Here is an 18,562-nt window from a genome sequence, read left to right on the forward strand (position 1 = left end):
TACAACTGCATGTACTACTCACACGTTCTAAGTATTCCAATCATTTATTAAGAAGAAGAAGAAAAAAAGATAAGATACAGTGCTTAAGGGGAAAGAAAAAGATCGTTATTTGTAACTGTAATTGTCTACATGGGAAACAACAGGATTGGATATGTCTCCCTTAATCCCAAGTTCCCCTATACCTGCCATTGTGTGGTCTTTCCTTGAGCTTCAATGGGACCTGGAACTTACTTCCAAACAAAAACATTACATTGTTTAATCAAGATTGTCCTGAGTGGGTCACTAGTCCTTCTTCACTTGTCATCTCTATAATTAAACAACTGACCCAATCTACTTAGGAATGAAATAAAGTTACTTAGCTCCTCGTTTGGAATGTTGAAAAGTCCAAAAGGTAGAGTGCACAAAGACTTGCTCTGTGTACAATGCCCATGGCATAAGTTGCAGCACAGAATGGTCCAGGGGCTAGTGACTGTGGTGGGGCTATGCTTGCTCCTTTTAGAACAACCCTCCAGTGAGGACTCAAGACATTATTGTCCAGGATCATGTCCTAATTATCTAAAGGTCCCATCTCCTGAGGTTGTCACCACCTCCCAATAGACTGCTGTGCAGACCAAGCCTTTAATCACAATGCACCCCTAGTATGTACCCTTAAACTACACTCGAATGATAGCAGTGGGCTTATCCTAGTGGGCTAGCCTCTTAGAAGTAGTGCAGAGATGAGTTAAAGCACTGAGCACAAGCAGCCACTTCCCAGATCCAGAAGTAGCCAACCTCCAACCTTGAATCAAGTGGAGAAAACACAGCTTAAATACAAAATCGAGGAAGGCATAGCTGTATTTCCTGTGACACAATCAAGTGGCAAAACATAGTATTATAAAGGGGAATCTCCAATGGTATGGGATTTTACTGCCTGGCAAAGAATTCAGGATATGATACAAATTTGCTGCTGGAGTGGCTCCTAGAAGCAATGTCCACACAGAGAAGTTGACTGCCAGACTGCATGGTGGGTGAAGAAGGGACTAAAGGGGGCCTTGAAACAGACAGGCTGGGAGCAGGGATGTCTCTGACTCTGTCGCTTGTTTTTGGACTCCTTACCCCAATAACCCTAATCCTCAGTAGAAGATGCACCTAGTCCTACTGCAGTTTGCTAAGTCAAGGTGGTTTAAAACCCACAGACCTCCCCTTCTCTGAGGAGAAAGGGAGGGAGGCATGGGGGAGGGGAGGGAAGAGGGAGGGACTGGGAAGAGAGGAAGGAGGAGAAGCTTAGATTGGGATGTAAAGTAAATGAATTAGTGAAAAAAATAGATATGCCGACATAGATTTATTATATATGATCAAGATGTATACTAAACGTTCATATCATTGCCAGTGTTGGGGGAGGGCTGACAGCAGGAGCACTAAAAGATCCAGTGTTGACCCCCAAAAACCAGGGTTAGGAGTAGAAGATGCTGGGGAACAAAGGCAATGGTGAGAATTTGATTCTGATCCAGAGGCAAAAACAGCAGCAAATGCTTAACCTTCCCTAGGGTGGGGCATGAGATCACAACTATCATTAGACTACCAAGGACAGATTGGGAGTTAAAACCAGGTTAATAGGACTTCAGAATTCTTAGGGGTGCAATAAATGAGGCAGCAAGGATCATTGCTTCATGTCTGTTCCATAGTCCAAAGGATACATGACGGGTGAAACCATAGCTACTTACCCTGATAACTATGCAGGGGAAAAGGGCTGTCCACACATTTCTGTTACATTTGGACATAAGATTAAGTTGATATTGCTGACCAAGAATCCAAAGTACTTTCTATTAGAATAAAAGCGCCTGAGGGCCAGGTGACAGATGTAGTCTTAGCTATAGTCTAGTATGTGTGCGTCACAGGTCTCATGGACCCAAAGTCCTGATGCCATATCCTTTGCCATAGTACAGACTGTCTAGATATCCCATACACCTTTTATCTAGCAATTGATGAGATCATATTAATCAAGACAGAAATGGAAGAGACAGTGATGGCACTGGAAGCCTTGCTAAGACATGAACTCGGAAGCTGGGTGATGCTAAAGGTAGAAAACGATGCTCAATGATTTGTGGCAAGGACCACAGTGTATAGCTCTGGGGTTCTGTAAGAAGTATATCATCTGGTAGAAAATTAAAAGGCAAGATATTATACATCCTTTTTTTCTTTTGTAAAACAGGTCTTGTTTTTACAAATTGGCTACCTGATTATATAGATATCAAGTGACTATGTTGTTACAGAAAGTATCTAAGTGGCTGTGAAGCCAGACTTGTCAACAACAAGCTAGATTTTGTCAATTCCACCAAGTCCTAAGATTTGAGCCTGCAATAGTCAATAATTAGTGGCAAATACAGGGTCAGCTGTGAATAGGACCAATGGCCGAAATAAAGTATTTAAGCAGATATCTAAGTTTTATGGCATTGGGAATTCTCCTTCAGTTCATGTTTCTTGCTGTAGGAATAATCCTATTTAATAGCTGAAGATGTTATTTTTAAAGTCCAACCTGGGTTTATGTAAGTGTCAGCATGTAATGTATAAACATACCAGAAATGCCCCAAGACTTGGTCACATTGTCTTTCTCAGTAGTGGACCTGGATAGAGAAGTAGAAATATAGGATAGAAACGTAGCAGAAAATACTCATCATGGGTTGAGCTTCAGGCCATATGTATGGACACACATTGTGTATAGAAAGGGATATGGTCCAGGAACAACAGGTACAGACTCATGGGAAATAGGAAATGATCTGGCTGTTGTAGAGGACCTACCAGAATAATGACCGGCATAAAGAATAAGGTGGAGACAGATACATGGTGCGGTATCTACTCCTTAGAAAAGTGACACAAGTAGACCATCCCCTAGTCCCTGGCCAATCACCAGTATGAAAATGCCCCCTTCTTTGAGGATGTCTTACTATCCTCAAGCAACCTTTATGCCAGCCCTAAGTGGGGAGCAACCTCTGAGATCCATCCACCATGGCTTTCAGCGGACCTTCTCCTGAGCCCCTAAAGTACCAGCATTGTCTAAGAGGCTAACCAGCTCTACACTCCTATCCTCAATTCCTAAATAACAAGCACCACTCAAAGGATGCCCTGCCCTTCACACTCCAGGACCCAAAGCAAGACTTGTCAGAAAGGTGTTTAGCTTACCGCAGCCCAACCACTTCCCTTTTCTGGGGCGTGCAGTTCCTCTAGAAAACCCTACCACTACATTGTTTAGCTTCCATGCCTTTTCAACTCCTTCCTCCAGTAATTTCTCCTGGTGCAATTTCTTCTTCACGGATAGATCTTGATGGATACAAGACCTGGCTCCAGTCGTGATTCTAATAAAAATGTAATGCAAGTCTGGGTTGTTTTGGACATGTTGATGGCCTTAAAACAGAGTCTCATCAGTTCTCAGAAAGATGAACAACTTCTAGCTGCCTGTCTCTCCTTGTTTTTAGCCTCAATGTCATCTTGAGCATTGTCTCAAAAACAAAACAAAACCAAAACCCCAAAACCCAACCAACCAACCAACCAACCAACCAACCAACCAACCAACCAACCAAAGGAAAGAAGTGAACAAAGTACACCTTTAAGGTAAGGTACTATATCTGAGAGGAATCAGTGTATCCTGATGGGAGCTTTTAATCTACACTGGGTAGACAAGATATATGTGGACATGTGCATAGTGTTTTTTTTATACATGTATATGTCATGTATGTCACCTGTCAGCTGAGGCCTAAAAGCAGTGACACCCAAAAGCACTATTTATATCTACTGCTATTTTCAAAATGGTAGAGATGGCTGTTCTCAAGGTCAGGATAAATCTAAAATAAACATCTTACTGTACTAAACAGCAAAGAATGAGAGCGCAGAAAACATCTCAGGGATCAGCTGCCATTGGCTAAACAAACACAACTTCAGCAGCAATATAAACATGGGCTCCAAGAGATCCCCAATGACACAAATAGCACAGAGACGAAGAGGCTACTCATAGCAAAGAGACAGCTGACAAAGAACAACAAAAAGTGCAAAATCAGTTAGATATTATCCTGCCAACACAGGTAAGAACTACCATTTGAGGCTAACTAGTGGCTACATGTTTATGAAATAACAAACATTATTTACAAAATCTACCAATACAACTTAAAAAGGGCTAGAAAGATGGCTCTATGGATAAGAGCACTTGCTTAGCAAGCATGAAGGCCTGAGTTCAAATCCCCAGCATGCACTTAAGTTGGGTATGGCTGGACATTCATGTATGCCTGCAATGCCAGCATTGTGTATGTGTGTGCATGGGTGGGGTAGTTCTGGAGCCGAGGGTCAGCTAGCCTAGCCAAAACAGCCAGCAAGCTTCCGGTTCAGCAAGAGACCTTATCTCAAAGGAATGACAGAGTGATAGAGAAGACCACACAGGTGCACTTATGTGCACAAACGCATACACATGCACACACCAACGTACAACACAGCACTTCACATTTTGCACTTAAATGATGAACTGGACTCGACACCATTAGAGAAAAACACTGACAATATAGCGTAAGAGCCCTGAGGATGCAGAGATTGCAGTGACCCAACCTATGAACTACGCACATGGCACTATGCACAAACACAGTTAATACAGCCCTGTCTAAAATATACCAAACGGGGGACAAAATAACTCAGGAGGTAGTTAAGAGCCTGAGCTACAGATCTCAGGAATTACAGTCCACACACTAGCAAACACTGGCAAATGCTCACAACAGACTACATGACAAGAAACAGCAGGCTAGCATGACAAGAGTCGGTAGGATGATAATGATATCAACAAGAGAGCTTTCCTTTACCTCTCAATTATTCAATAAATGTATTACTGTAATACAGAGAAATAGCAAAATAGTACAAGACACGCTTAGGATTCCATTAACACTTCTCAGAGACAAGGAAAAGGCATGAGTAATATATACAAATAACTTTATTGTTTTAAAGATATATACTGGCATATCTGTGAGTTAGGTGCACTGCCCAAGTCCAGCAGTGGAAAGATTACAAAAGATACTTAAGAAATATTCACATAGAAAGCATGGTAGGAGAATGTCCTTTGTAAAGAACAAGTGCATTCCGTACAAACGAGAGGGCTGTGATAGTGTTTCCAGGCTCTAGAGCCTCCCACGGGGCTGAGGTATACTGACTGACAAGGGGCTTGCCGGCTTCTTTCTTGTCCAACACTCACTGAAGTCTCATTCGCTTCTCAGGGGGACCTTTAGTGCTTACAGTCTGCTGAGCGCTCTTTGCGCTCTCCTTCTCCTCGGACTTTACAGTTTCTGGCAGGGGCTCTGCCTCTTTCTTTGCCTGGTCCACTAGATGTCAAAGCAGGTATTTTATCAAGACAAATGGAAGGTAGAAGAAAGACAAAAATTTAAACATTAATGGTTTACTCTTTCAAATTCATTTTTAATTGCTTATGAAGCTGAATATTTAGTTGTTTACTCAGGCAAACATATTTTAAAATTAATTTATAAACCTAAAAAAAAGTCAAGGAAATTAGTAATGCTAGGCAAACACATGTTTGTAGTAAAATGAGACATGTCTGAACAAGCCAGAAAAAATGTTGACGGCAACACCAGACAGCTGAGTACCTACACAGTGGGAAACCTGCCACCACGTCACTCTGCAGTCTTTGTTCTTCCGTCTCTCTACCCAAACCCTACCTCCAAACGCTAGTTTTACTACCACAAAACCACTTCCTGCTTGCAATTCCACAGAACCAAAAGTTAGGAGTGACGAACTATACTGAGGCAGCCTAAAAAGACAAAACAGTGGCAGCTCATCTCCATGCTGCTGCTGTTAGAACATTAAACAGGCTGCTTCACTGTAATTTCAGTTTAGTAAGAACAGCAGATGAACCATACCTGGGACAGGCTTCTCTCCAGACTTTTGCTAGAATTTGAAAAATAGGAAATGGGAAGAGAAGAGGGAAAACTCAAGTTAATAAAGTTTCTCTGGGCTTTAGTCTTAAATGGCATACTTACATAACTGTATTATAAATGACAATTACCATTCAAGCACCATAAAAGTAAGCTTCTCATTTCCTATTTCTTACCCTTCATTTCAGAAAGATATAAATCTAAAACCAGAAGTCAGCCATAAAAACACTGTTCATCTAAAAAACCGTTACCCCCTACACACTCACGCACACACACCATACACACACACACACACACACACACACACACACACACACACACACACACACACGACAATTTAAAAGAGTAGTCACATAGAATCTAATGAGAAGGAATAACAGAGTCTCAAACCTTCTGATACTTATCTGCTTAGAGGATATGAACTTAAAAAAAAAAGGACAATGACCCCAGGGGTGGTTTAATCATGGCACGTGGGAGGCAGAGGCAGGTGGGCCTCTGTGACTTAAGATTAGCCTGGTCTACAAAGCAAGTTCCATGGATAAACCCTTTGATTTTAAGTATAGCAGGAATGGGAACTAAGAAAGAAAAATATTTTTCCCCTAAAGATTTATTTTTATCTGTATGGATATTTTGTCTCCATGTACGGCTGTGTACCAGGCCCATCCCTTGTGCCCATGGAAACCATAAGAAGTCAAACCCCTTGGAGTGAGAGGTACAGATGGCTGTGAGCTGGTAAGCGGTGCTCTACTCACTGAGCCGCTTCTCCAGTGCGGCTGGTTCAGCGGGTAAAGACCCCACAGAAGACCTGAATTTGGTTCCAGACACCCACACTGGGCAGCTGACAGCCACCTGAACACCACCTTCAGTATCAGGAACCCTCTTTTGGCCCCTGAGAGCACTGCATTCGCATGCACAAACATATACACAGAAATACCATAAACAAATAATTAAAAAATAATTTAAAATGATCATAAGAGGTATAATATTAAAAATGAAATTTCAGGGGCCTGGGAGATAGATCAGCAGGTGAAGGAACCTGCCACCAAAGCCTGACCACCTACCTCCACCCACCCAAGTTTGCTTCCCAGAAACTAAAAGTTGAAATACACACACACACACACACACACACACACACACACACACACTTTTTAAAATGAAACTGCAGAAAAGCTGTGGGGACATGAGAAGTCAGGAGCATTGTCAAGTCCTCTACTACACAGCAGGACTCTTCAGTCTTGGATTTTTTGATAGACTTTCTTACTTTTCAATCCCAGTATTCACTAAATGTTCCAAAGCACCTCTTCCCTTGAGGCTCATAGCCAACTCCTTACTTTTAATAACGACACTCTGCATGCTAAGTTAAGACACACTAACAAAACATGACACTAATACACATCCACCATACTTTCCGACCTACCTTGGCAGACTTCTATAAACACACATACAAGATTCTGTGCACATCTGTCATTTCAGAAGAAAAGGTAATCTCTTTATCCTCATGTTCTACAGTCACATATTTTTAACTTTATTAAATATTTATGTGTACAGTGCTTTGTTGGCATGTATGTCTGTTACAACATGCATTCATGCTGCCCAACAAAACCGGCACAGGGCCTCAGATCCCCTGGAACTAGAGTTACAGATGGGTCTGAGCCACAGGGTAGGTGTTGGGATTGAACCCAGGGCCTCTGTAAGAGCAGCCAGTGGCTCTTAAGCACCAAGCTTACTCTTTCCCTACTGTCATGTGTCTCTAAATGTCTTCTGAACACAGGTGCTCCTCTTCTTACCTCTCCGCTTTAGAAAAGACCACACATTTCTCTGTCAATTATGAACTTGCACTCTAGCTACAAGTACTGTGAACATTTACATTTAACCCGACCAAACAGGACTTCTTATTCACTGTGCAGAGAAAGTTAACCATGGTAGGCCTGACACTGCCCTCCTCAGAAAGGCTCCTTGAAGTGTTGTGGTGATGAGGAGCTGTGATCCCAGATACTCAGAAGGCTGAGGAAGGAGGAGCACATGTTCAAAGCCTACTCATGCTACTTGAGCTTAAAGACCAGCTCAGGCAACTCAGTGAGACCCTGTCACAAGAAAAAAAAAAAAAAAAAGATGGCCAATAAACCGGCTCAGAGCATAAAGTAAATGCACCTAGCACCACACTGGACCTGCTTTTGACCCCAAGGACCCACACGAGGGAGAACTTGTTGCCCTATAACCATAAATTACCCTCTAACATCCAAACGAACCTCTCCAGAGAACCACCCTACCAGTAAGTTACAATAAGTTAATGTTAATTTTTTAGGGAAAAAAGGGGGGGTTGTTGAAGATGCAGCTCCTCCAAGGCCAACATTGAAAAAAGTTAAACACAAAATGAGGCCTAGTTCCATGGTTGGCCCTTGGCGGGAATATACAAACCTGAATTGTGGGGCTTCCCATCGTTCTGGACCTGCTAACACTGCTTCCCTGTCCCTATGCTGCACAAGTACGGTCTATGCCAAAGGTCTGCTTCCTTCAGACTGTGGGCCTTTGTTATGTGAGAGAGGCATAAATGTATGATGAACTAACAATGCAGTTCCGAGTTTCTAATAAATTTCCATTCATATATTGCTCTATTTTTACTGTTGAGGTAAAAATGCATACTCTACAGCCTGTATAAGGAAGGGGAAAGGACAAGAAAACTTGTACTGTCCACCTCAGACTCTGCAGACTCCTGTGTCTTTCCCATAGAATCTGACTATATACTCTTTTTTTTTTTTTAATGCTTAGGCGCATTTTGCCTGGATGGACATCTGTGTACTACATGCATACCTGGTGCTGACATGGGCCAAAAGAGGGCACTGGAGTTCCTGGGACCAGAGTTACAGACTCCTGTGAGCTGCCCTGTGGGTGCTGGGAATCCAACCTGGGTACTCGTGAGAACAGCCGGCGCTCCTAACCACTGAGTTGTCTCTCCAGCCCTGGGCTGTATGTTCTTACTGTATGTCATAGTAATAAACCTCTACTGAGTAAAACTACATACAAATTACCAACTATGAGGGTGGTAGACACCCACAACACAGTTGAATGTCATGAGCACGTCAAGACTTAAATATATCTAAAGTAGTTTGGAGGAACAAATATTTAATAGAAGAGGAAACATCTAGTATAACACTGGCTGTACTTAAAGGGCCTCGGTTTGATTGCCAGCACACATGTAGTGCTTACAACGGTCTGTTCCAAGACATCCAACGCCCTCTTCTGTCCTCCAAGGGCATCATGCATACATGTGGTACATGGATACATAAGCAGACAAAACCATACACATTAAATAATTCATTTTTAAAAGAACCTCCAGGCATATCTATAAAAAGAAACCTTATAATTAATATTTTAAAAATTGTCTTACCCTTTTGGTATAAGGTTTTTTCTTTATAATTGTATGTGCATGTTTTGTTTGCATGTATGTCTGTGCACCACATGCATGTTTGGTACCTGTAGAGGCCAGAAGAGGGCACTGAATGTTTGTGAGCTTCCTCGTGGGTGTCAGCAATCAATCCCAGGACCTGTTACAGCAACCAGCGCTCTTAACTGTTGAGCCATCTCTCTAGTCCTAAGATTTTGTTTTAAGATTTACTTTCATTTATGTTTATGTGTTCATGTTCAAGTGCCACACATGTGGGTACCCATGGAGGCCAGATGATAGCATCTGAACCCCTGGAACTAGAGTGGTAGGCAGTTATGAGCTGCCTGATATGGGTCCGGTATGTACTGTACACTTACATCACAACTCAACCTGAACGAGCTTTGTCTGCCACACTCAAGTCGCATATGCCTAGTGGCTAATGTACTGGACAGCACACGGCCAGATGCTCTTCTCTCAGGCTACACAGCAGAGACGTTACACTCACTGAATCAATGACCGACCGCATCTCAAACCGCCCAGAGCGGTCTCCAAGTGTGCAGCTCTAACTCACGTTTCCCCTTGCTCACCTTCAAGATCAGTTCATGACATTTCTCTAAGCTGGCTTTCTAATGCTATGTTCCAACCTGTGTCACATGCTCTCTTCACTACCACACCATTATAGTAACATTCCTCACTATTTTACAGTCAGACAGGGAAGAAGAGGCCTGTTCTCATGTCATTTTATGGTGTTTAAAAAAAAAAAAACAAAAAAACAAAAAAAAAAAAAAAAAAACTCGATTAGCTTAAAACTACTTTAAAATCCTCAAATCCCTCTAACAACAATAACCCTGCCTATGAGAGTCCACATCTCTGTAAAGGGTTAGAATAACTGACACTAACCATGGCCACACATTCTCTCTCTCACCTGAGTCACTTCGAAAGCTTAGGTCGCAGAACAGCAGGTAGGTCTGTTGCTGCTAGACTACTCTGAATCACTAGGGGGCATTACAAACCTTTAACACGGTCACAAGAAACTTCGATTTCTACCTCTGCTTCCTCTCTTGACCATGCCACGCCCTGTACTGCTTTCTATTCCTTCTATTAAAGTCTTAACCCATTAACCATTTAAGACCCACAGCCCTTATGTATCAGGCTTGGAATGCAGCCGGCAGAGTAGAAAGCACGAGCCTCACAATCTAGGTTTGTTACAACCTGTTATGCTCTCAGCAACCTTATGGTTGAGAATATTAGCTAAATACAGGCTTTAGTGTTCACACAGATTCAATAAGGGGCATTGAACAACGCTGAATCCATTTCTTTTATTCATTGGCTCCACTAAGTCTTTAAGTCTCATTCAGAAGTAAATGCTTAGCTAATAAGTAAAAACAGTATTTTTTAAACCACACCTAAAAGACTTTCCAAATAAAAATGTGTTAAAATGTCAAAAATCAAAATTCACAACACATCCTTATTACCTGAACAAATCTGGGTGGAAATTTCTGTCTGAGGTCTATGAGTAAAGCATCCACACGTTGTCTCTGGAAAATAGAGCTTGGTTCTTCTTTCCTTTTGGCTTTAGGTTTGACTTTATCTAGTAAACATAAAATCCAAATCAACATTCTGAACATACTCAACTATTATTTTTAATGCTATCGTTACTAGGGAAATTCTTCAATAAAACAGCAAATACATAAAAGAAGTTCCTAGCTCTCCTTTGCAAACATTTCCAAAGCTGGTAGTTCATCTCACTGTAGCACTGATAGACAGCTCTTAGACTAACATTCCTCATAATTACCTAGACAGTCCACATTATTGGCTTGAAATTACTTTTGAGTATTTTAAGTACAATTCAGTGGTCCTTTTCCACAGAATCTACTAAGGACACATAGAAAAAAAACAGGTTTTGCAAACTAGTTACTATGCTCAGTTGCAAAGACAGTAATTAAACCAGGCAACAGAATCAGGAGTTCAAGGTCATCCTTGGCCATATAGCAAGATCAATTTAACCTGCACACAAAATCTGTTTCAAGCAACTACAATTAGCAGGACTAGTGAGGCATTCTCTGTTAATCTTAGCACTTGGGAGGATGAGGACAGGAAAATTGTGGAATCAAGGCCAGCCTGAGCTCCATTGGAGAAATTTTCTAAAACATATTTATTTATTCATTCTCATTCTTTCCGAGAAAAATGCTAAATACTGTATCAAGGGGGAAAAGTTACATGACAAGATCATGAAGGCAAGAATGAATCCTACATAAAGGCCATCTTTCCCAAACTTCATTATTCTCAAAAAAGAAAACACACTGATATAGACACATTTCTGGAGACAGGTTTTTTGGTAAACATGGTAAAAGAACAGCCATAGATTACCAGCCATGGAACCTAAGCACCCAGTGTCAGGGCAGGTGGTAACATCGAAGAATCAGAAAGTGACCTAGGGCCAGTGAAAAGATACAGTGAACAGAGATACTGGCTATGCAAGCCTAGAGACCTGAGTCTAATCTCCAGAAGACACACTTAAGGTGGACAGAAGAACCAACCACAGAGTGGTCGTCTCTGAGGAACTATCCTCTGACATCTGACACCCACACACATGCTGTGGTACGCGCACGCACATGCACACACACGCTCAGGGTGGGTGGCGGGTGGCAGTGGGTTGGGGAGGAGAGACAGTCAGTAAGCAACCTCATCAACTAGGGATATAACTTAGGAATTCAGTGCTGACCTAGTAAAGTCTGGGGTTTAATCCTTAACACAACAGGAAGGCAGAAAGAAGAGAGGGAGGGAGGGGAGGGAAGGGAGGGAGGGGAGGGAGGGAGGGAGGGAACAAGGCCTGGCCATCTGAAGAAAGGCCACCAAGGATAGTATCTCATCTCCCTGACTTTGAAGACTAGAGGGCTGAAGGGTTCCAAAATCCAAGACAACTCAAGAAATTAAAAAAAAAAAAAAAAAAAGACCTTTGTTCATCACCAATGTTTTCTCCACTTTGCATTCTAAATAGTTTAAACCTTAAATTTTCTTTATAAAGCATATGAACATGATAGCCCACAGACAAAAGAACAACTGTTCTGATGTTACTATTCCTGCAACTATGACAAGAACACAAGGGCAGCAATGCCATCATCGTCTGAAAAATAAAATCTACCTAGGTAAGTAACGTCACAAGCCCTCAAGCTTCATCCTCAGAACCAAACTGTTTTGGGAGGGCCTGGGCCCTCTGCTTACCTTGCTCTTCATGATCTTTAAAGTGCCACCAATACCCTTTGGAAGGATGATATCGACAGTATGACATAGCTTCATCAAAAGCTGACTGAATGCCATGCACTGCGGTAAGCTTGTAAAACAAAACAAAACCAACACTTTCTAAGTCTCTCACCAGGTCAGCTACAGTGTCTAATACATACAAAATATTACCTACGCAAAGATAATAATTTCCTATTTTCATAATCTAGATTACCATGTGACAGGAGTTGTAGTCACCCTTCATATCGCAAGGGATTAGCTCCATATTCGCATGCCTTATGTAAAATAATTAGCATTTCAGTGTAACCTATACATTGTAGATTTTTAAATATCTCTAGATTACTTATAAGGCGTAATATAAGTACTATATAGACAGCTGTTACAATGTATTATTTAGGGAATAATAAAATGGACAATAAAATAGTACTGTGTAGTTCTTTTTCCAAGTGTTTTATGCATGCTAATGTAGACCATAGGTAGCTCTTCAGGCAGACTCAATGTTAGCACTGCCTTGATCCATAGAAACAGTGCTCAAAACTCTCCAAGAGTCAGCATTTTATACCAGCTTACACAAAGCAGAAGTCTTTCTATTTGATTCTCAGAACAGGGAGATGTCTGCTTTAATGTTCAAAGAATGTGAAAAAAGCAAAGTATGCTGGCACACATCACATCAGCAATCTCAGCACTTGGAAGACAGAAGTAGGAGGATCAGGGGTTCTAGGCCTGCTTCAGACACATGCTGAGTCTAAGGCTACTATGTCAAGTGCAGAGGGAGAGAGAAGGCAGGCAGGCAAGTGGGTGAAGACACATACCACTCTGGAGTTTATAACTGATCCCAAGTCTGGCGCCTGATAGATGACTCCAGCGATGATATAGTAATCAGCCAGTGGAATAACTAAAGCAGCAAGAAAAAGTGCTTATGAACACATAGTTATATCCTATGCTGAACAGAAGGCATACGTGCTACAGATCCTCATAAGATGTAGACTCCTACAATGCCTCTGCGTGATTGTCTAGCTGTGTATCCTTACTGGGCATCCGTAATGAATCTGGCCATGAGCACAAAGGCTGCTGAGTCTAATGAACACGCCCCTAACAAGTATTAGACATGTATGTAATCTGCAGTACCTACAGAAACAGAGCTCAATGCAAATCAAAAACAAACGAAAAACGTAAGTCAGTTCCAGAATGGTATACCAAAATAAATCCCTCGTTTTAAAAAAAAGCCTACAGATCAGAAAGTAAATAAATTATGGTGGTTTTGTACAGTTTACCTTGAGCGGGGGACTGCCGCTGTTGCTTTCGAATGATGAAAAGAATGGGCTCTTGAGCATGTAAAAGGATGTATTCGATTCCAACCATCTGACTGAAAGAGACATACAGAGATCTCGAATGACTCCTAACTCTCTGTAGGACACTTCAATTACCAGATAAATTATACCAGTATTGTAAAAGGGTGGCTAAAATTGCTTCTGATCAATGTTAAAGGTTGGCTATTGAATAACACTACCTATTTTTCTATACAGGTGGTATACAGATTAAAAAGTGGCTTTTAAACAATATAAAAATTCATAAATTTAAATTTAGTTTCATTAAGATATTTAAAACTACAATAAGTTACCTTTAACGACTACATTTACCTCATCGTAAAAGCTATTTAAAATATAGGAACTAAGTCTTATAAAACCTATCTCATCCCCAATATTTATACAAGTTATTTCAGAAACTAGGGCAAATGGAACAAAACAAAATTTAGCATCCTATGTCTAAATTACCGTTTCATGTTTGGATAAAAAATTTTTTCATTTGTCAAAGAAGGGCTTACAATAAACCAGGCTATATTAAATAATATTAGATTTAAAATGAGAACAATCATAGTTACCAGATTGGAAACAGCCCTAATGATAAGCTCACTTATTGAGCAGCAGCTTCAGTCCTGCCTTAGACAGACATTATGAAGAAGTTACGAATGAATGTCAAATCTGCACAGTCCCAAACAAAACGTGTCTTATTATTTTAAAGTATGTTTATATATATATTATATTTTATATACACACATACGTGTGTGTGTGTGTGCGCGCGTACACGCGCACATGTGTGTATAAGGTCAGAGGACATCTTTTGTTCTTTATTTTTGAGACTGCCATTTAATTAAAACACTTCTCCCTTTCCTTTCCTTTCTAAGCTCCCACCTACGCCTCCCCACTCTTCTTCAAATTCACAACCTCCTTTTTTATCAATTGTTATTACATAAATATATGTATACATATTATATACTTATGTGTATATATACTATATACTTACATGTGATATACATTATAAACTTATATATATTGTATATAAATAAAAATAGATATTATATGTAATATCCTGAATATAACCTGTTAAGTCCATGTAATGTTACTTGGATGTGTGTTTTCAGGGCTGACTGTTTGGCACTAGACAACCAATTGGTATATTCTTTGCTGGGAGGATCTCTCTCCCACTCCCAGCTTTACTCAGCTGCCTATAAGTCCTTGTGTTGGCTGAGGTCATATGCATCCCCTCTAAGCCCGAGAGTATACCTTTCAAGAGCTCATCCTTGTCTCCCATCATCGGATCATCAAGCATGTACACAGGTGCTTTTACCCAACAAGTTATCTTCCCGGCCTAAAACTTTGTTTTCCTTCCAAAGGTTCTACAGTGAGTGTTACCAATCACCATGGACAGGCCAAAATGCATGGTAGTTGGTATTCGTTGCAAAATCTCTAAAACGACTTACTTCAAGTGCTCTAATGTCAGCCTCTGCATTTTAACCACTTCATTATTACACGTCCTGTCATAAAAAGGATTGCTTCTTTCTGAAAAGTAATCCAGGACACTACCACTGTTCAAAATGGGGATCCAAGAACTGTCAACCCAAGATATTCCCAGCAGATTATCTGTAAGAAAAAAAAATGAATTAGAAAAGGTAAATAATCTAATTTAACAAATACCTATTATGTGCTATGAATTAAAGAATGACTTATTCTGCCCTATGTACTCTGACAGTCTAACAGAAATCAGATATGAAAAAGAAACATACTAAGTAGTAAAGTTAGGGATAAATTAATTATAGAAACACAAAAGGAGAAACAAAACACTTTAAGGGGGAAATGGAAATTATTTTTCATGGGACAAGAGGTGGATTTTGCACCGTGTTAAAGAAGAAAGGCTCACATAAAAAAAAGAAGTATAAACTACTTTCCAGGGAGATACCCAGGGGGCCCCACCCAAAGGATTGTGGGAAGAGTGTAGGAAGGGGGCCAGTGAGTGGGATGTAAAATGAGTAAGTAAAATAGTTAAAATAAATTGAAAAACAAACAAACAAACAAACAAACAAACTACTATTTCCTAGCACAGAAAACTTAAATACAGAGGTATGAAAAAGGCTAGGTGATGGTGGTGCACACCTTAGTCCCAGCACTGGGAAACGGAGGCAGGTAGATCTGAGTTCCAGGCCAGCCTGGTCTACAGAGCAAGTTCCAGGACCGCCAGGGATACAGAAAGGCTGTCTCAAATAAAACCCAAAAATTAAAATCCTAGAAATCCTGACTTCCTAAATGTTGAGAACTGATTCAGAAACTTTCAAACACAGCCACAACCACTAGTTTAAGGATCCTTCCACTGGTGGGCAGGGAATATTGGGGAGCCTTCTATTACAGATGAGAGGATAGTGCTGTAAAAGTTAAGGGGCAGATGCTAAAATCCACTTATTACAGCCATAATGTTTCAGATTCAGAGTAGAATTAAACCTCAAATTTTAGAGACATTTAAATCCAGGAACAGTGATGACATGTGATCCTGTTTTAAAAGACAAGGTAAATTAGTTTCCTATAGAGTTTTATGATACACTTGCTATGATGGTGCTTCATATCAGTGCCCACTAAACACCACTCTGGTTAGACAATGATATAATATGTATATAGTACTGGATGAAAAGTCTCAGCTCTTCTGTACAGCTACTTTAGGCATTTCTGAAGAAGTCAGATCTAAGTCAGGTGACAAGCAATTCCGTGAAGAATAAATCAAATGAGAGAAAGTTGTTACATGTAAAAAAAATTTTTTTAAAAATCATGCTTTGTGTTTTAAAATATAGGAAACAAATGAAGTATATCAACAAAATCAATCAATACCAACTATTTATATGTATTATATGTATACATATATCCATAAATATACATGGATCCAGTCACAGTATCCAGGTCCAGTAACCAGGAAAGAATGTTTTTAGAAAAGGACATCTTTTCTAATGAAAAGCAACACAGGGAAAAACCACAACCACGATTTAAATTTCCTAATCTTACTAACAATTTTATTTACTGTAAAATGTGTTTTTCTTTTAGCTGCTTTGGGAAACTGACTTTTTCCTTAACAATGTTTTATCTCTCATCACCAGGCATAATCATTCATATCTGTATCTATTAACTAACTGTTGGAAGGTAGGTAAGATCCATAATTATATAAGCAATACTGTTATGGCAAATGCTTGGCACACTGTAACCCAGTAACCGTTACAGCAGTAGTGGTGGTCTGTTCTGTTCTCATAGTAAATTTAACATATTTTTACTAATAATTCTCATACCATAAACAGAAACACAGGTAATGTGTTCCCATTAAATTGTGAGTTTTTATTCGTCAAGAATGAGCATAATAGTCACTATATGTCAAGGCAAATATGACTTACTCTATTATTCACAGATCTTAATCAATTTAAACAGCCTCCTGAATTCAAGGACATTTGTCTACAAAAAACTGAAGTGAAAAGTCTGAAAAAAATATTTGCCACACTTTGAGGTAAGTTGTGATCACTTCATAAATAGAAAACACCAAAAATCAAGCAGATTTAACCGTCTTACTAATGCAGCTCTTCCCAGATACCTCCAATTTCCGTCCATTCCAGAAAAGTCCTTGTTTTGTTTTTTGTTTTTCTTTTAAATTCTACCCTTGTCTTTTACACTATTCTCAGCAGCCGAAACGATCTAATACATAAATACATAAATTTAAAAAGTCAGAACATGCCATCCCTGTCGATCAAAACTCTGCAGTGGCTCTCTTGTCTTAGTCAAAGGAAATGAACCGTACCCTAACCTACAACAGTTGTCTAATTTATCTTCCCAGCTCTCACTTCCACAGCTCCTCCCTCCAGTTCTGGCTGTGCCAGTTCCTTTGCCATTCCTCTAAACACCAGGCACATCACAATTATGCTAACAAATCTAAGTAATAAGCAATACATTATATACGTGTACGAAATTGTCAAGAGGAAAAATAAAATCTACAAACAAAAACCAAACATACTACCCGACTAAAAAGCAATTTAAGAGGTTGCGTCTCCATTTATTTATTCTGACTCAACGAAAATACCTCTGCCCCTCAGTCTGCCGAAGGTAACCACTGAATGAATGATAAGTGAAAGATATTATAGGCTAAAAATTAAAACTTATTAATATGAAGACTTAGGGACTTCTGTCCGGGGGACCCATAGAGTGGGATCAGACCTTATTTTATTCCACTCTTCTCTTCCGAAAAGCCATCCATTTGCCCCGATATAACGCCCAACATTGCGAGAGAAAAACCCAAACTGTTTCTAATTTTTTCCGCTTCTGCCCTTTTAAAGACTAGTCATAACACGGGAAAGCGAGACAACTTTTCGTTAAATTAGAGGTTTAGGCTGTCCAGGAGCCACTCGGAAGAACTTGAGAGACCTCACAAAAGAGTGTGACCCTGACTTCGGCGAGCTATGAGCCCCAAGTAGACCACAATCTGGTAGGGGAAGCATAACATTGATTACCTCGGATATCCACCGCCGCCATAATTCCAAAAGCGCTCTAAGAACCTACTTCCGGCGCACAGTAAAGGTAATGAGTACTGAGACGGAAGCTGCGGCTGACTGCGGTACGGTTAGCGAGGAGGTCAAAAGTATTCACGTGGAGGGGGGGGAAGTTCGCGGTGGGAGGCGTAGTGAGGCGTAAAGTGGGCGGAGCCCGGGCGAGGTTTTGTTGTAGGACACCTGCCGGAA

General features: G+C 40.4%; 1 protein-coding gene across 1 annotated transcript; it reads right to left on the minus strand.

The window, feature by feature from the left end:
- Positions 1 to 4,927: 4,927 nt before the first annotated feature.
- Med6 (mediator complex subunit 6) lies at positions 4,928 to 18,429 on the minus strand. Its single transcript, NM_001106742.1, is given in 8 exon segments — positions 4,928 to 5,330; positions 5,883 to 5,910; positions 10,758 to 10,873; positions 12,508 to 12,616; positions 13,338 to 13,420; positions 13,800 to 13,891; positions 15,287 to 15,446; positions 18,335 to 18,429. Coding segments are annotated over 8 exon segments (741 nt in total). The 5' UTR covers positions 18,357 to 18,429; the 3' UTR covers positions 4,928 to 5,199.
- Between the last annotated feature and the right edge of the window lie 133 nt (positions 18,430 to 18,562).

Source organism: Rattus norvegicus, chromosome 6 (genome assembly GCF_021556685.1).
Source record: "Rattus norvegicus strain SHRSP/BbbUtx chromosome 6, alternate assembly SHRSP_T2T, whole genome shotgun sequence".
Taxonomy (NCBI): Eukaryota; Metazoa; Chordata; class Mammalia; order Rodentia; family Muridae; genus Rattus; species Rattus norvegicus.